This window comes from Mustela nigripes, chromosome X, assembly GCF_022355385.1.
Source record: "Mustela nigripes isolate SB6536 chromosome X, MUSNIG.SB6536, whole genome shotgun sequence".
Lineage (NCBI taxonomy): Eukaryota > Metazoa > Chordata > Mammalia > Carnivora > Mustelidae > Mustela > Mustela nigripes.
The window spans coordinates 96,430,171-96,447,222 of record NC_081575.1 but is presented as its reverse complement, the minus strand read 5'-3'; the positions used below and the strand labels follow the sequence as shown (position 1 = coordinate 96,447,222).

At 37.4% G+C, this 17,052-nt stretch overlaps 1 protein-coding gene across 1 annotated transcript in view; it reads right to left on the bottom strand.

Moving 5' to 3' along the window:
• The window catches only part of DMD (dystrophin), a 1,970,015-nt gene that overhangs the window by 1,334,660 nt on the left and 618,303 nt on the right, over positions 1 to 17,052 (bottom strand). Inside the window, exon 26 of the mRNA XM_059385278.1 lies at positions 865 to 1,035. Coding sequence (XP_059241261.1) covers positions 865 to 1,035 — 171 coding nt within the window. The remainder of the gene's footprint in view (positions 1 to 864; positions 1,036 to 17,052) is intronic.

Here is a 17,052-nt window from a genome sequence, read left to right as displayed (position 1 = left end):
CCCTGAAAACTATTACTGTTTAAATACAATCTTCCCTATATGTTTTAATTTTACATTTTATATGTGACTAACGCCATGTGATCCACTAGGAATAGCTTGGGAGGGAATGGAATGAAATACATTCAGTACCCTTCATTCTACCATAGGATCTTTGAATACCAACTCTGAGCCAGGCAATTTACTTACAAGTAAGTTTCAATTCTCAGTTCATATATTCAAGTTAGAAACTGACACAGTGTAGACATGACAAATTAGAGATTACATTGACTATCCTGTGTCCAAGGCCATAGTGAAATGCCACTGCAGAGACTCTATTTCAGGCCGCACCTCCCAGTCCCTGCTATGCACTAGTTTCCTTGGTCCTAAATCATTATTTCTTATCCTACTGTTTGAGAAGTCCATGTAAACTCAGTCCTCTTCATTCACATTAAAGGCCATAAGCTAAAGTATTTAGTATCTAAATTCTCAGAAACCCCTTTCAGAAACCAAACGATCATAGTCTGTTAGCTACATTTTCAACTGTCACTGCAATAACCCTTGGCATATTTTCCATTTGAATTTTCATCACTAGAAACAGCCAATGTGAGTAGCTGATTCCAATCGCTTAATACTATAAGATGTCATGGGGAAAATGTCGCTAATGATTGTCAATATTTATATTTTGACCACAATGCATTAAAATTATAAATAAAAAATTTCAGAATCCATAATATATGCCAAACTTAAAGCTGAATTCATTAAAAATCAACTTCCACCATTAAACCAAGGAAAGAACAGATAGTATAGAATCACAATGTCAAGCAACGCTGCCTCTTTCTTTTTTTTTTTTAATTTCTTTGCTTCATTTTATTTGGTTAATTTTACCTTCATCTCTTCAACTGCTGTCTGTAATTCATCAGGGGTCTTATATTCGAAATCTCTCTCCAGGTATTCTTCCTCAGCTTGCGTCATCCATTCATGCATCTCTGACAGATCTTTCTGAAGACTTACGGTTTTATCCAAACCTCCCTTTAAGGCTTCCTTCCTGGCATAGACCTTCCATAAAACAAACCAACAAGCAAAGCATGAATATTGAAAGTCACAAAACATTGTCATTATATTATTACTGAACAGTCTGCAAATAACAGAAAGCTTAGATAGAAAAGAAGCAAGAAGTAAAAAAGCTTATATGAATGAGGAAATAACTCATGGCTATTGGTTACACTTAATTTCACTTAAGTGTTAAAATAAGATATAGCCATTTACTTGACATATATAATAAAATGAATATATTCCCCCATGACTATAATTTAGCTATTATGTATGGCTATGTTTTTCTGTGAATAAAGAAGAGACAAAATAATTTTTTTCATAATATATTTCAGTTGGAGATGTTAGTTTATTGGCACAATTTCTAATGTTCATAAATCTGAGTCTATTCCATTTAATTATTATTTTTTTTTTACTATTTCACTTTAAAGAATGTATCATACAAAATTCAGTGTAAAAAGTGGCAGGAATAATGTAAATATTTATGTCCCCAACATGGGAGCACGCAAATATATAAAATAATTAATAACAAACATAAATAAATTTACTGAAAATAATATATTAATAGTAGGGGACTTTAATACCCCACTTATAGCAATGGACAAATCATCTAAACAGAAAATCAATAATGAAACAATGGCTTTGAATGTCATTCTGGACCAGATAGACTACAAATATATTCAGGATATTTCACCCTAAAGCAGCAGAATACATATTCTTTTCAAGTGCACATGGGACATTCTCCACAACAGATCACATCCTGGGTCATAAATCAGGCCTCATCCAGTACACAACATTGAGTTCATACCATGTATCTTTTCAGACCACAGTGCTATGAAACTGGAAGTCAACCACAAGAAAAAGTTTGGAAAGACCACAAATGCATGGAGGTTAAAGAACATCCTACTAAAGAATAAATGGGATAACCAGGAAATTAAAGAAGAAATAAAGAAATATATGGAAACAAGTGAAAATCAAAACACAGTAGTCCAAAACTTCTGGGATACAGCAAAAGCAGTCCTAAAAGGGGAGTATATAGCAATACAGGTGTACCTCAAGAAGCAAGAAAAAATCTCAAATATACAAACTAACTTTTCACCTAAAGGAGCTAGAAAAAGAACAACAAATGAAGCCTAAAGCCAGCAGAAAAGGGAAATAATGATTAGAGCAGAAATCAATGATATAGGGAAAAAATACTAGAACAGATCAATGTAACTAGGAGCTGGTTCTTTGAGAGAAAATAAAACTGATAAACCTCCAGCCAGACTTAAGAGAAGGAGAAAGAACCCAAATAAATAAAATTAGGAATGATAGAGGAAAGATCACAACAAATACCACAGAAATACAAAGTGGCATGAAAACTACTCAGTTCAGCTTTAAAGACAGCCACATATCAGAAGCAGATCCAAATGTCCCCTGTGGATAAGTTAAACTAACTGTGAGACACACATATGCACTCAATGGGATACTATGTAGCACTAATACATCTGTACTGAAGTGGAAGTCGTTCTGTATATAATTTTAAGCTTAAAAAGCAGGTTGCAAAACAGTAAGTGCGGTAATAGGAGATGTGCACTTTTAAATTCTCATATATTTCTGAACTACTTTTTATGAAAGAATGTATTACTAATTAACCAGAAAAATAGCAAAACTTTAAATATCTACAAGAAAATTATGCATGTTAATCTCTTCTAACAAAGCACTCTGTTGTACCACACTGAGCAAAAAAATCTCAGTTTGGTACTAGAATGATTATATATTGTTTCTCTTTCACCTTAAAAAGGAAATATAATCCAATGACATTAATTTTTTTCTCTGAAATTAAGTAGAGTTCTATCTTTTTTTTTTTTTAAGATTTATTTATTTATTTGACAGACAGAAATCACAAGGAGGCAGAGAGGCAGGCAGAGAGAGAGGAGGAAGCAGGCTCTCTGCTGAGCAAAGAGCCCGATGCGGGGCTTGATCCCAGGACCCTAGGATCATGACCTGAGCCGAAGGCAGAGGCTTTAACCCACTGAGCCACCCAGGCATCCCAAGTAGAGTTCTATCTTTAAAGTAACAGAGTTTAAATTGTACAGTCTTAATATATAACACATAGTTTATTGTAATGAAATTTGTATGTACTTTACCAAATACTAAATATGTGCAGAACCATATTAATTTTCCTTATTTTTTCCAAGCATCTTAAGCTTCATACAATTAAATTAAAAAAAACTTTTAAGTTCTTTACTTTCCTTGGTGAATGTAGTGCCTGATCTACTGAAATGTAAATAAATGCTTCACTGTGGCATAGCTAGAACAATATGTCTAACAGTTAAACTAATTAAAGTATAAAGGCTATTTGCATAACTAATGAGCCTATAAGTAGTGTAAGAAAACAGGTTGCTCAATTTCTACTTGGCTGTGCTCCTATAATTTTTTCAGACAGTTGGCAAAGTGACAATAATATTAGAATGACTAACGGAACTTAGCCAAAGTCTTATAGTTAAAACACACACACACACACACACACACACACACACACACACACACTGCATGCTATTAAACTACACTGGAAGGAAGGGATCAGGAATGTTTTTGTTTGTTTTTTTTTTGTTTTGTTTTTGTTTTTTGTTTTTAAAGGAAAAGCAGGTGGGAAGTCATTCTGAGGTGACAGCACAAATGTATTGGCAAAAACATCAGCTTTGCATTCAGGATACCCGGACTCAGTCATTAGCAAGTTAAGTGAACCTGGAGATATCACCTCATTTTTCTTTATCTCTACTCTATAACTTATCTAACAGTTGGACAAGGTGATTTCCAAGGTCTTTTCCGAACTTAACATTCCACAGCTCTATGCCTGATGAGCCAGAGATATGAATTTTTGGTGTTTCATATTTTAGAAGGATTTCTATGAAAAGGTTTGGACAATTTTCCCCTTACCTGTATCATATTACCGATGTTGGCATTCTAGCATTAAATTGCCCAATCTATGCCCTGCAATTTCAGATTACAGAGCCACACCTCAGATATAAAACAAAAAGTTCTTCATGTTCCCCATTCCAGAATTTTTAAGTCAAATATTCAGCACTGTCCTTCCTCATTTCACTTCCCCCTCCACCCCAGCTTTATTTAGGTATAATTGACATATAACATGGTATAAGTTTAAGGTGTTCAGTGTGAGTATTTGATACACATATATATTGTGAAACGATTACCACAATAGGAGTGCTTAATACCTCTATTACCTCACATGATTACCATTTTTTTTCTTTTCATGATGAGAACACTTAAGATCTACTCTCTTGGTAATGTTCAAGTATACAATACAGCATTGCAAACTATAGTCACCATGTTGTATATTAAATCCCATGAACTTACTCTGTGTATAACTGGAAGTTTGTATGTAACATTTGACTGAAATATTTACATTTGCCCACACCCTAGCCCTGTCAATCACCACCACTACTCTGTTCTAGAGTTCAGCTTTCTTAGATTCCACATATAAGCAGGATTGCACAAAATTTTTTTTCCTCTGATTTATATCACTTAACACCATGCCCTCAAAGTCCACCCAAATTTAAGCAAACTGCATGATTTTCTTGTTTCTCATGTCTGAATAATGCTCCATTGTATGTACATATGTATATAAGTATATACACACACATACATGTATAGGTACCCCTCATCTTCTTTATTTGGTCATCCACAGCTGTATACTTAGGATGTTTCCATATCGTAACTATTGTGAATAATGCTGTAATGAACATGGGGGTCCAAGTATCTCTTCAAGATTCCTATTTCATTTCCCTCGGAAATACACTCATAAATGGGATTGCTGGATCATAAGATAGCTCTATTTTTTTTTTTATTGGTTTTATTTTTTTTTTATTTTTTATTTTTTTTAGTTTTTTATTTTTTATAAACATATATTTTTATCCCCAGGGGTACAGGTCTGTGAATCACCAGGTTTACACACTTCACAGCACTCACCAAAGCACATACCCTCCCCAATGTCCATAATACCACCCCCTTCTCCCAAACCCCCTCCCCCCAGCACTATTTTTAATTCTTCTGAGGAACCCTCATACTGTTTTCCATAGTGACTGCAACAATTTACACCCCCACCAAGAGTGCACAAGGGTTCCCTTTTCTCCACATCCTCACCAACATTTGTTATTTCTTGCCTTTTTTATTTTAAGATTTTATTTATTTGACAGAGATCACAAGTAGGAAGAGAGGCAGGCAGAGAGAGAGGGGGAAGCAGGCTCCCTGCCCAGCAGAGAGCTGGGGCTCTGTCCCAGCACCCTGGGATCATGACCTGAGCCAAAGGCAGAGGCTTTAACCCACTGAGCCACCCAGGCACTCCTCTTGCCCTTTTTGATGATAGCCATTCTATCAATGTGAGGTCATTCCTCAGTGTGGTTTTGATTTGCATTTCTCTGTTTATTAGTGATGCTGAGCATCTCTTCATGTAACTTTTGGACATTTTCATGTCATCTTTAGAAAGAGTATCTATTCAGTTTCTCTATTTTAAAACCATATTGTGTTTTGCTACTGAGCTGTATAAGTTCCTTATGTATTTTAGCTGATAACCCCCAAAAGATACATGGTTTGAAAGTATTTTTTCCCATTCTGTAGGTTGTCTTTAATTTTGTTAATTGTCTCTTTTGATGTACATCTATACTCTTTGGTTTGAAGTAGTTCCACTTATTTTTCTTTTGTTGTTTCTACATTGGTGTCGTATTGAAAATATCACTGCCAAGACCAATGTCAAAGAATATCCTCCCTGTTTTCTTCCAAGTTTTATGGTTTCAGGTCTTTTAAGTCTTTCACACATTTTGCATTAATTTTTTTTAAATTTTTAAATTTATTTTCAGTGTAACACTATTCATTGTTTTTGCACCACACCCAGTGCTGCAAGCAATCCGTGCCCTCTCTAATACACACCACCTGGTTCCCCCAACCTCCCACCCTCCGCCCTTTCGTTTTTCAGAGTCCATAGTCTCTCATGGTTCACCTCCCCTTCCAATTTCCCTCAAATCCCTTCTCCTCTCTAACTCCCCTTGTCCTCTATGCTATTTGTTATGCTCCACAAATAAGTGAAACCATATGATAATTGACTCTCTGCTTGACTTATTTCACTCAGCATAATCTCTTCCAGTCCCGTCCATGTTGATAAAAAATATTTGGTATTCATCCTTTCTGATGGAGGCATAATACTCCCTAGTGTATATGGACCACATCTTCCTTATCCATTTGTCTGTTGAAGGGCATCTTGGTTCTTTCCACAGTTTGGCGACCGTGGTCATTGCTGCTACAAACATTGAGGTACAGATGGCCCTTCTTTTCACTACATCTGTATCTTTGGGGTAAATACCCAGTAGTGCAATTGCAGGGTCATAGGGAAGTTCTATTTTTAATTTATTGAGGAATCTCCACACTGTTCTCCAAAGTAACTGCACCAACTTGCATTCCCACCAACAGTGTAAGAGGGTTCCTCTTTCTCCACATCCTCTCCAACACATGTTGTTTCCTGTCTTGCTAATTTTGGCCATTCTAACTGGTGTAAGGTGGCATCTCAATGTGGTTTTAATTTGAATCTCCCTGATGGCTAGTGATGATGAACATTTTTTCATGTGTCTGATAACCATTTGTATGTCTTCATTGGAGAAGTGTCTGTTCATATCTTCTGCCCGTTTTTTGATATGATTGCCTGTTTTGTGTGTGTTGAGTTTGAGGAGTTCTTTATAGATCCTGGATATCAACCTTTTTGTCTCTACTGTCATTTGCAAATATCTTCTCCCATTCCGTGGGTTGCCTCTTTGTTTTCTTGACTGTTTCCTTTGCTGTGCAGAAGCTTTTGATTTTGAGGAAGCCCCAAAAGTTCATTTTTGCTTTTGTTTCCTTTGCCTTTGGAGACATATCTTGAAAGAAGTTGCTGTGGCTGATATCAAAGAGGTTACTGCCTGTGTTCTCCTCTAGGATTCTGATGGATTCCTGTCTCACATTGAGGTCTTTTATCCATTTTGAGTTTATCTTTGTGTACGGTGTAAGAGAATGGTCGAGTTTCATTCTTCTACATATAGCTGTCCAGTTTTCCTAGCACCATTTATTGAAGAGACTGTCTTTTTTTCACTGTGTATTTTTCCCTGTTTTTTCGAAGATTATTTGACCATAGAGTTGAGGGTCCATATCTGGGCTCTCTACTCTGCTCCACTGGTCTATGTGTCTGTTTTTATGCCAGTACCATGCTGTCTTGGTGATCACAGCTTTGTAGTAGAGCTTGAAATCAGGTAACGTGATGCCCCAGTTTTATTTTTGTTTTTCAACATTTCCTTAGTGATTCAAGGTCTTTTATGATTCCATACAAATTTTTGGATTATTTGCTCTAGCTCTTTGAAAAATATTGGTGGAATTTTGATTGGAATAGCATTAAAAGTACAGATTTCTCTAGGCAGCATATTCTCAGATCACAATGATTTGAAACTGGAGCTCAATCACAAGGAAAAGTTCAGAAGGAACTCAAAGACTCGGAAGCTAAATACCACCTTGCTAAGAATGCTTGGATCAACCAGGAGATCAAAGAAGAACTGAAACAATCCATGGAAACCAATGAGAATGAAGACACTTCAGTCCAAAACCTATGGGATACAGCAAGGCGGTCCTAAGGGGGAAATACATAGCCATCCAAGCCTCCCTCAAAAAAATTGAAAAATCCAGAACACAGCAGCTGTCTTTACACCTTAAAGAACTGGAGAATCAACAACAAATCAAACCAACTCCACACATAAGAAGGGAAATCATCAAGATTAGAGCTGAGATCAATGAGGTAGAAACCAGAGATACATTAGAATGTATCAATGAAACTAGAAGTTGGTTTTTTGAAAGAATCAATAAGATCGATAAACCATTGGCCACACTAATCCAAAAGAGAAGAGAGAAAGCCCAAATTCATATAATTATGAATGAAAAGGGAGATATCACAACTAACACCAAGGAAGTAGAAACAATCATCAGAAGTTATTATTAACAGTTATACGCCAATAAGCTAAGCAACCTAGATGAAATGGATACATTCCTGGAAAACTATAAACTCCCAAAATTGAACCAGGAAGAAATTGACATTTTGCATTAATTTTTGTGGTGTAAGATAGGAATTTAATTGCATTCTTCCATATGATTGTCCAGTCTTCCCAATACCATTTATTGAAGAGATTTATCCTTTTCCCATTGGTTATCTTTGATTCTCTTGCCAAATGTTAGTTGACTGGACACATGAGGGTTTATTTCTGGACTCTCAATTCCTTCATTCATCTGTGTGTCTAGTTTTATGTCAGTACCATATTGTTTTTATTACTACAGTTCGTAATATAGCTTGAAATCAAAAGTGTGATGCCTCTGACTTTGTTCTTTGTCAAGATGGTTTTGGTCACATGGGGTCTTTTGAGGTTCTGCACAAATTTTAAGAATGCCTGTTTCATTTCTGAGAAAAAAAAATCCTTAGAATTTTTATAGGGATTGCAATGGCTCTATAAATGGCTTGGGTAGTATGAACATTTTAAGAATATGAACTCTTTTGATCCATGTAAACAGGTATCTTTTCATTTACTTGTGTCTTCTTCAATTTCTTTTTTTTAAAAGATTTTATTTATTCATTTGACAGAGAGAGCGATCACAAGCAGGCAGAGGTAGGCAGGGTTGGGGGGGCAGGCTCCCCACCAAGCAGAAAGCCCAATGCAGGGCTCGATCCCAGGACCCTGAGATCATGACCTGAGCCAAAGGCAGAGGCTTAACCCACTGAGCCACCCAGGCACCTGCAAATTTATATTTTGAAATGGTTTCTACAGCTGAGATTCTGTGTGTACTGCCCTACTTGTGACAGTTGTCTGTGTTTATTTTATATCTACCAGCAAAGCCTAGAGTAGAACCACTCTAAGTGGACTTAACCCACTGAGCCACCCAGGCACCCCCTTCTTCAATTTCTTTCATTGAAGTTCTATAGTTTTCATAGTACAGATCTTTCACCACCTTAATCCTTAACTAAACTTAATCCTTAACTCTTTTGTTTTTTGATACTATCATAAAAAGGGTTGTTTTATTTCTTTCTCAGATATTTTGTTGTTATTGTACAGAAATATAACTCATTTCTGCATAGTTCTATACATTGATTTTGTGTACTGCGATTTTTTCCAGGTTTATTTTTAAATTCTAGTTAGTTATCATATAATTTAACATTTGTTTCAGGAGTCGAATTTAGTGTTTCATCATTTACACAGAACATTCAGTTTTCATCACATGTGCCCTCCTTAATATCCATCAGGATTGTAGCCCATCCCCTGCCCACCTCCCCTCTAGCACCCTCTCTTTTTTTTCCCCTTCCCCTATGATGATCTGTATGTATGTATGTATGTATATATGTATGTATGTATGTATTTAGACAGCATTCATGCACATGAGTGCAGCAGGGCAGACGGAGAGTAATAGACAGAATCTTAAGCAGGCTCTGTGCTGGGCCTGGAGTCCCATGTGGGGCTCACTCTCACAACCCTAAGATCATGACCTGAGCTGAAATCAAGAGTCGGACGCTAAATGACTGAGCTACTCAGTTGGCCCATTTGTTTTGATTCTTAAAATCCACACAAATGAATTCACGTGGTATTTACTTTTCTGACATGTTTCACTTAGTATAATATACTCCAACTCCATCCATGTCATTACAAATGCCAAGACTTTATTCTTCTGGGTAACTGAAAAATATTTCACTGTATATATGTACCACATCTTCTCTATCTATCCATCAACCGATGGACATCTGGGCTCTTTCCATAATTTGACTACTTCCATACTGCAATTTTATTGAATTTGTTTATTGTTACAATACTTTTTTTGGTGGGGTCTTTAGGATTTTCTATGTAGAGGAAACATCATGTGTAAACAATTTTATTTCTTCCTTTCTAATTTGGATGTCTTTATTTCTTTTTCTTTCCTAATTGCTTTCATTAGAATTTCTAGGACTATGTTAAATAGCAGTGCTGAGAGTGGGCACCCTTGTCTAATCTTAGAGGAAAAGTTTTCTGCTTTTCACTACTGAATGTGATACTGGCTGCAAAGTTGACATATATGGTTTCTACTATGGTCAAGGGCATTCCTCTTATACAGAATTCATTAAGTTTTATCATGAAAGGGTGTCAAACTGGCAGTTTTGTCAAATACTTTTTCTGCATCTACTGAAATATATTTTTTAAAAATATTTCATTCTATTAATGCAGTGTATACAGTGTGCAGTATATTTTCATATGTCTTCATACCACTAACTAATATCCTTTAATTTCAGCTTGAACTTCTTTCAACATTTCTTCTAAGGTGGATATAGTAATGATGAACTTCTTTAGCATTTGTGTGTCTATAAGAGACTTTATCTCTCCTTCATTTTTGAAAGTCTACTTGGCCAGATAGTATTTTCTAGGTTAGCATTTTTTTTTTCTTTTCAGCACTTTAAGTATATATCCTCACTCCCTCCTGGCATGTAAAGTTTCCACTGAGAAATCCAGTGAAGACTTTATGAGGTTCTCTTGTAGGCAAAAAGTATGAAAATGAGTATGGGAAACCTCATTAAAACAGTCATGAAGCCCTAAAGGGGGAGCTGTCACCCATGCACTATTCCCTGTGGCCTCATAACCAGCAGGAAGAGGAAGCTCTCTCCCTACCCCCTGAACAATTTGCTAAACAATGCCTGCAGCCAATGAGAAACCACCACACCCTTACCTCCTTTTCCAAACAATCTACCTGAATTTTACCCTGAAACCTAAAAAAAGCTGACCTTGCTTTGGTCTTTTCAGATGTGCCTATGTTTTCCTACAGCTTAATTGTTCCAAGGTGCGTCTCCTCTACTCTTCCCAAATGAGCTTATTTTGCTGATAAAATAAATGACTTTTTCATTTTTGATATCTCTTGGGAAATTTGTTTCTGAATTGATTTTTTTTTTTTTTTTTTTTTTTACTTTTTGGTGACCTAAAAGCCTCATGAATTCATGGACGGTCAAATCTCTCTCCAGATTTGAGAAGTCTGAAGCCATTATTTCCATAAATAAGCTTTCTGCCCCCTTTACCCCTCTTTTCTCCTTCTGGGACTCTAGTAGTTCACAAATTACTTCTCTTGATAGTGTTCCATAGGGCACATACTTTTTTTTTCCCCACTTCTTCTTTTCATTCTCCTCTGACCAGACAACTTTGTAAGTCCTGTCTTCTACTTCACAGATTTTTTTCTTCCAGTTGACCCATTCTATTAAGGCTGTTTATTACGTTTCCCATTTCTTCCACTGTATTCTTCAGCTCTCAGATATCCATTGTGTTTTTTTCTTCATGATTTTTATTTTTTTACACTTCTCATTGTGTTCCTTTATTGGTTTCCTAATGTAATTTAATAGTCTTTGTTTTCCTGAATTTGTTTCACTGAATTTTCTTAGAACAACTATTTTCAACAGATGAGTGACAGATCTCCATGTCCTTAAGGTTGGTTACTGGAAAATTATTATGACCCTTTGGAAGTAGCATGATTCTTGATTCTCCATGCTCCTTGAAGTCTGGTAACACTGTCTTTGCATTCACTGTAAAAATCACCTCCTCTAGTCTTTACTACATGCCATCAGAAGAGAAATACCTTCTGTCAACACCACTAGGAATTCTGAGGCTGAGACCCTCTATGAATATGACTGTTCCACAATTCTGGCTCCCTCTTGTGGCAGAATTCTTAAGCTTGCATGGCTTCTCTTTATCCTGCAAAAAACCAGACTAAAGAGGTATTGACAGCCTCCCTTTTCCTTTCCAAGACTGGTGCTAAATGTTTAGGTTTGTGGTCTCTCCAAGGCCTGAAGATTAAGGCCAAACTTCTGTGCATGCTCATTAGCTTCCTACAAAAGCATGTCCTGGCCACCATCCACAGTATGCACTGGAAGCCAGCCACAGTTTTGGGATGTATGTGGGGGTGTCATACAGGACACTGGTAGTGCTGTGGGAAATTGGGGAGATCACTGGGCAGAGTGACCTCAGCAGCTGATGGGCAAAGCTTGTGAAGGGCTCAGTGATATTACTATGACCTGTACACTTTTAATAGAATCCCCAGACCTGGTGGCTGTTCTTCCAGCTGCTCATTAGCCCTCAGTAATGTAGCTCACAACTCAGTACTATGGATTGAGGAGAGAGAAATGTGACTTTTTGGCAATGTCCTGCATAGCTAGGGAAGCTGGGTACTCACTCACATGGTCTCACTTTTCCATGTGGGAGAAATCATGATTCTAACAAGGGTTCTCTTGACATGGAGCTATGCAGCCTTAGGGGGAGGAGTGATACAAGTAAAGCCAAACTTTTCCTTTTACCCCCTCCAATGCATCCATTCTTGGATTTTTTTGTTGTTGTTCCAATAGTACATTGCATCTTCTCCAATAGACTCCTGGACTTCCACTAAGGCTCTCTTTTCCATGAATGATTGTCTAAGTCATTGTTCTGCATGGGCTACCAGACCATGGCTGAAGGGGGCTGGAACTGGTTAATGGACTACTGCAGGGAATACAGGCAGGACTGAGGTCTGTATGAATATTACTTCATTCATAGGTGAGCGAGACTCCTCCCAAGTACCTTGGTATATGGTGCTAGATTGCATAGTTCCCACAAAGGCAAAAGGAGATGAGAAGATGTGACTCAAGGGTTTTGCCTTGGATAAATGGAAAGATGGAGTTGTCACTTGTTGTTCTAGGAAGTCAAAGTAGCAGATTGAAGAGTATGTAAGGAATTTGGGGTACATGCTAGATTTAGTTTGTCTATTCATCAATATGGAGGTATTGAGTAGGGAGCTGGATATGCAGATCTAGAATTCAGGAAAAAGGTCCAGATTATAATAAAATTGTTGAAGCAACAACTTATAGATAACATTTAAAGCCATAAAGCTGAATGAGTTTACCTAAGGAGTAAGTGGTGATAAGGAAGAAAAGCCCAAAGATGGAGCCCTGGAATTATTTCAAGTTTAGAGGTCAAGGCAAAGGAATCACCAAAGGTATTAAGAGCGGTCATGGAAATTCAAGGCAGACTAAGAGAGAACCAACAGAAAGTGATGACACAGAAGCCAATCAAACAAATATAAAGACTAAACAATGGATTTGATAATCTGAATTTACTGGTGACCATGACAAAAACTGTTTCAGTGTAGTGATGAGGATCAAAGCTTGATTAGGGATCATTCAAGAAAGAATTGGATGAGTGGTATGCAAAGAGTTTCTATAAAGGGGAATGGATATGGAGAGGTGAGGTGGAGGAAATGTGAGGCAAAGGGGGTATTTTTTTAAATTTTATTTTTAAGTAATCTCTACACACAATGTGGGATTTGAACTTAGAATCCCATGAGCAAGACTCATATGTTCCCCCAATTGAGCCAGCCTGGCACTCCAAATGGCTATCTTTTCTAATGGCAGGAGATATTAATGGCAGCATAATTCCCTACCGATGGAAATTATTCAGTAGAAGAAAGAAATATATTTTTGACATAGGAGGAAGGAAGATATTCAATAGGTGGCATAATGTCTGTGTGCTGAAAAAAGAGGATGGTATCCAACATACAAGTGGAAAGGCTGGCCTTATTGTTGCCTGGGTGGCTCAATCAGTGAAGCATCTGCCTTCGACTCAGGTCATCATCCCAGAGTCTTGGGACTGAGTCCCGGATCAGGCTCTCTGCTCAGTGGCAAATCTGTTTCTCCTTCTACCCCTCCTCCCTGCTCATGATCTCTCTCTCTCTCTCTCTCTCTCTCTCTCTCTCAGATAAATAAATTAAACCTTTATTTTTTTTTTTAAAAAAGTGTACATGCTGGCCTTAGACAGAAGCACAGACAGGTCACTCATATTAACAATGTGAAAATAGAGTCCCTGAACCCACATGCAGGTTTGTGGGAGAGTGTGCAAGTACTCTTCTGAATGTTTCTATTTTTTTTTTTCAGTGAAATGTGAAGCAAGTAAAAAAGAAGGAGGAGGAAGTGGAGGAGGAGGAGAAATAGGAAGCTTGTAAATTGCCATAGAGCAAGGAGGGAAGAAGAACTGGTAGATATCTGAAGCATCTGTGAAAAACATTCCTCAGAGGAGTGGGGCTATGAATGCATTGGAAAAATGTAACAAGATTACTAGTCAGCACCAAGGGCCTACTTGAGGCTTGCATTCATGATTTCCAAGTGATCCTACTCAGCACGATATGTGTTTTCCTTCAGCCATATTTACTCTTCCCAGTGCAGGCACAGTATCATCAGGAAAGTGAAACTGACCTAGGTAGGGTGCTGTCACATGGATGTTTTACACAAAGACAGGAGAGGGCAAAGGAGTTGAGAGAAAACACAAGGGGTGTTCTTGATGATGGATTACAGATAACCAGCATATAGCACACGGTCTCTCTTGAGTAAGAAAGGACAAAGAGAAGAGCAAGTGCTTCTCTAATCAGAAGTTGGTAAAATTACTGAGTTACGCATTCCACTAAGATGGAAGAATTTTGAGGCTGGAGTCCTATGGGAATGAGTTGGAAAGGAAGGTACTGATTACTGCAGAGTGGAGTACCTGAGTTTGATACTATGGGGAAGTGCTTGGTAATGACAACGTCAACATTAAGAGGCTGGGAATGGGCAGCCGAAGAGAAAATCACTGGAAGAGCTATCGAAGACCTGAGGGCTTAGGAATTGGAAGCATCATCTGAGAAGATTCGTAAATCTCCAAGAATTATGACAGGAATGACAGTAGTCCAGCTATTAAAATATTTAAGAAATAATAAAAAGGGACCCAGGGATATGTGGATGATTACACCTAAAAGCCATATTGAGTGAAAAAAAGACAGATTTGCAAATTATCAGAATGGCATCCTTCTAATTTCTCAATCCAGTGTCTCTTGGTAACTATTTATTATAAATTTATAGTTACTATTAATTAAAATATATAATTATGTACTATTTACTTAGAAATGACACATACTTTATAATTTTATACATGCAAGTTTATGTCTATTTCATGTCCATTTATTTTATTTACCAAGCTTGTACATAGTGGTTACTCTGTGCTAGGTACTAGCCTACACACTTTACAAAAATTAACTCATTTGGGGCACCTTGGTGACTCAATCTCTTGAGCGTCTGACTCCTGATTTTGGCTCAGGTCATGATCTCAGCATTGTGGGATAGAGTCCCCACATCAGGCTCTGTGCTCAGCAGGGCATCTGCTAGAGGATTCCCTCTCCCTCCCCCTCTGCCTCTGGCCCTCTCCACTCTTTCTCCCTTATTCTCTCTCTCAAATAATTAACCCATTTGATCACAAAATTCTTTTAAAGTAGGTGTTAATATCATCACATTATAAAGACTGGGAAACTGAAGCACAGAGAGAATAAGCAACTTTTTCAGGTTCACACAAGTAGTTTTTGGTGGGGGTAAGATCTAAACCGAGGAAATATAGTTCCAGAGCCCCGGTCTAACACACTATGTTTTGCCTCTCTACCCATAAGAAATCCTTCTCCATCTGTAAGAATTTCAAATTTTATTAGTCATGCATTTCAGGGAAGTGGGTGGACAATATTTTCATTGTGAGATAGGAGTTTTCTTATATAAATGATATCTTTATTTTGCATAAATAGTTTATATGCCCAGTTCAAGTATCCCACTTGAATTCCAGATACATTTCTGATTGTCTACTTATCCAATATAAACATGACCAAAATGGAAGTATTTTGTTCAGTTTTGTTCCTTCCTTACCCCCAGTCTTTCTTTCATTAGGTAAAGGCACTATTGCCAACACTGTCACTTTAGACAGGAAACTGAATACACTTTGATTCCTCCTCTCAGCCTCCCAACTTGAGGCAAACTCTCTTTACCAACAAATATGTCATTTCTCATAGGAACTGATCAAATGAAGAAAGTAATGTGTCATGTTAGAAAAGGAATAATGGTCAAAGGTGGGCATGAATGTAGGGGCCCTGATAAAAAAAAATATATATATATAACAAGAACTTGCTTAATTGTCAAAAATAAGAAAAAAAAGACTACATTACATAAACAAATGTCTGGCATACTGAGTGAAGTAAGCTTGCTGGAGACAGACCCTGAAGGACAGAGTTTCAACAAACTTTGTGTCCCACAAGCATTTTGGTCCAGTCTGCCAAAAATAACATATCCCTTCCACATGTTAATTACTGTATAATGGGAAAATAACAGATAACTAAAAATAAACAGTAACGAGAGAGCAACAAGTATTGAAATCATCTCCATCTCTATGGAAGAACTTGGAAAAATACTGGAAGAGGTTTGGACAGTGAACCTAACATCATGTCACAAGAGGATTATGTATTTCAAATTCCTTTATGTCTCCGGACCTCCACTAATGCCCTCCCTGTTCTTTGGCAGTATTACTTCCTACCTGGACAACAGCAACATTCACTGCTTCCACTTGTGCCCCTTTAAGCTATTCATCATACGACGGAGTATAGAACAAAGTTTTCAACACTTACTTTAGATGATGCCACTTCTCTATCAAAAAGCCCAATAGCTTCCCAGTGCACTTGACATGCATACTAAATCTTCACTGTGACTTAGGAGACAGTTTAAGACTTCTTTCCCACCAGCCTTCTCCTGGTTCATGCTGGTCCACTTAGAGGCTTCCCTTATGCATGAGGGAAGCCTCTAAGTGGCTCATGTATGCTCACTCTTCTTCTCTCCCACCTTGGTCATTTCACCCACTTCGTTCTGTTTCCAGATTTTCCCTTGTCGCCTAGGGTCCAGGCTCTTTGTACTTATCAGGCATCAACTTTAATTCCACCTCTTCAGAAAACACTTTCTGGAAGACCCAATAAAAAGCAGCTTCCCTGCTCCTTTAGTCTCATTCGGGGCATTCTTATTGCTTCTTTCAGAGCATTTATCAACATTAGAATTGGGCATCTGTGTGATATTATGTTAACTCACTTACTTTCCATCTTCTGTACTAAACTATACCCTCCATGATGATAGATATTTATTATGTTTATTTCCTTCCAACT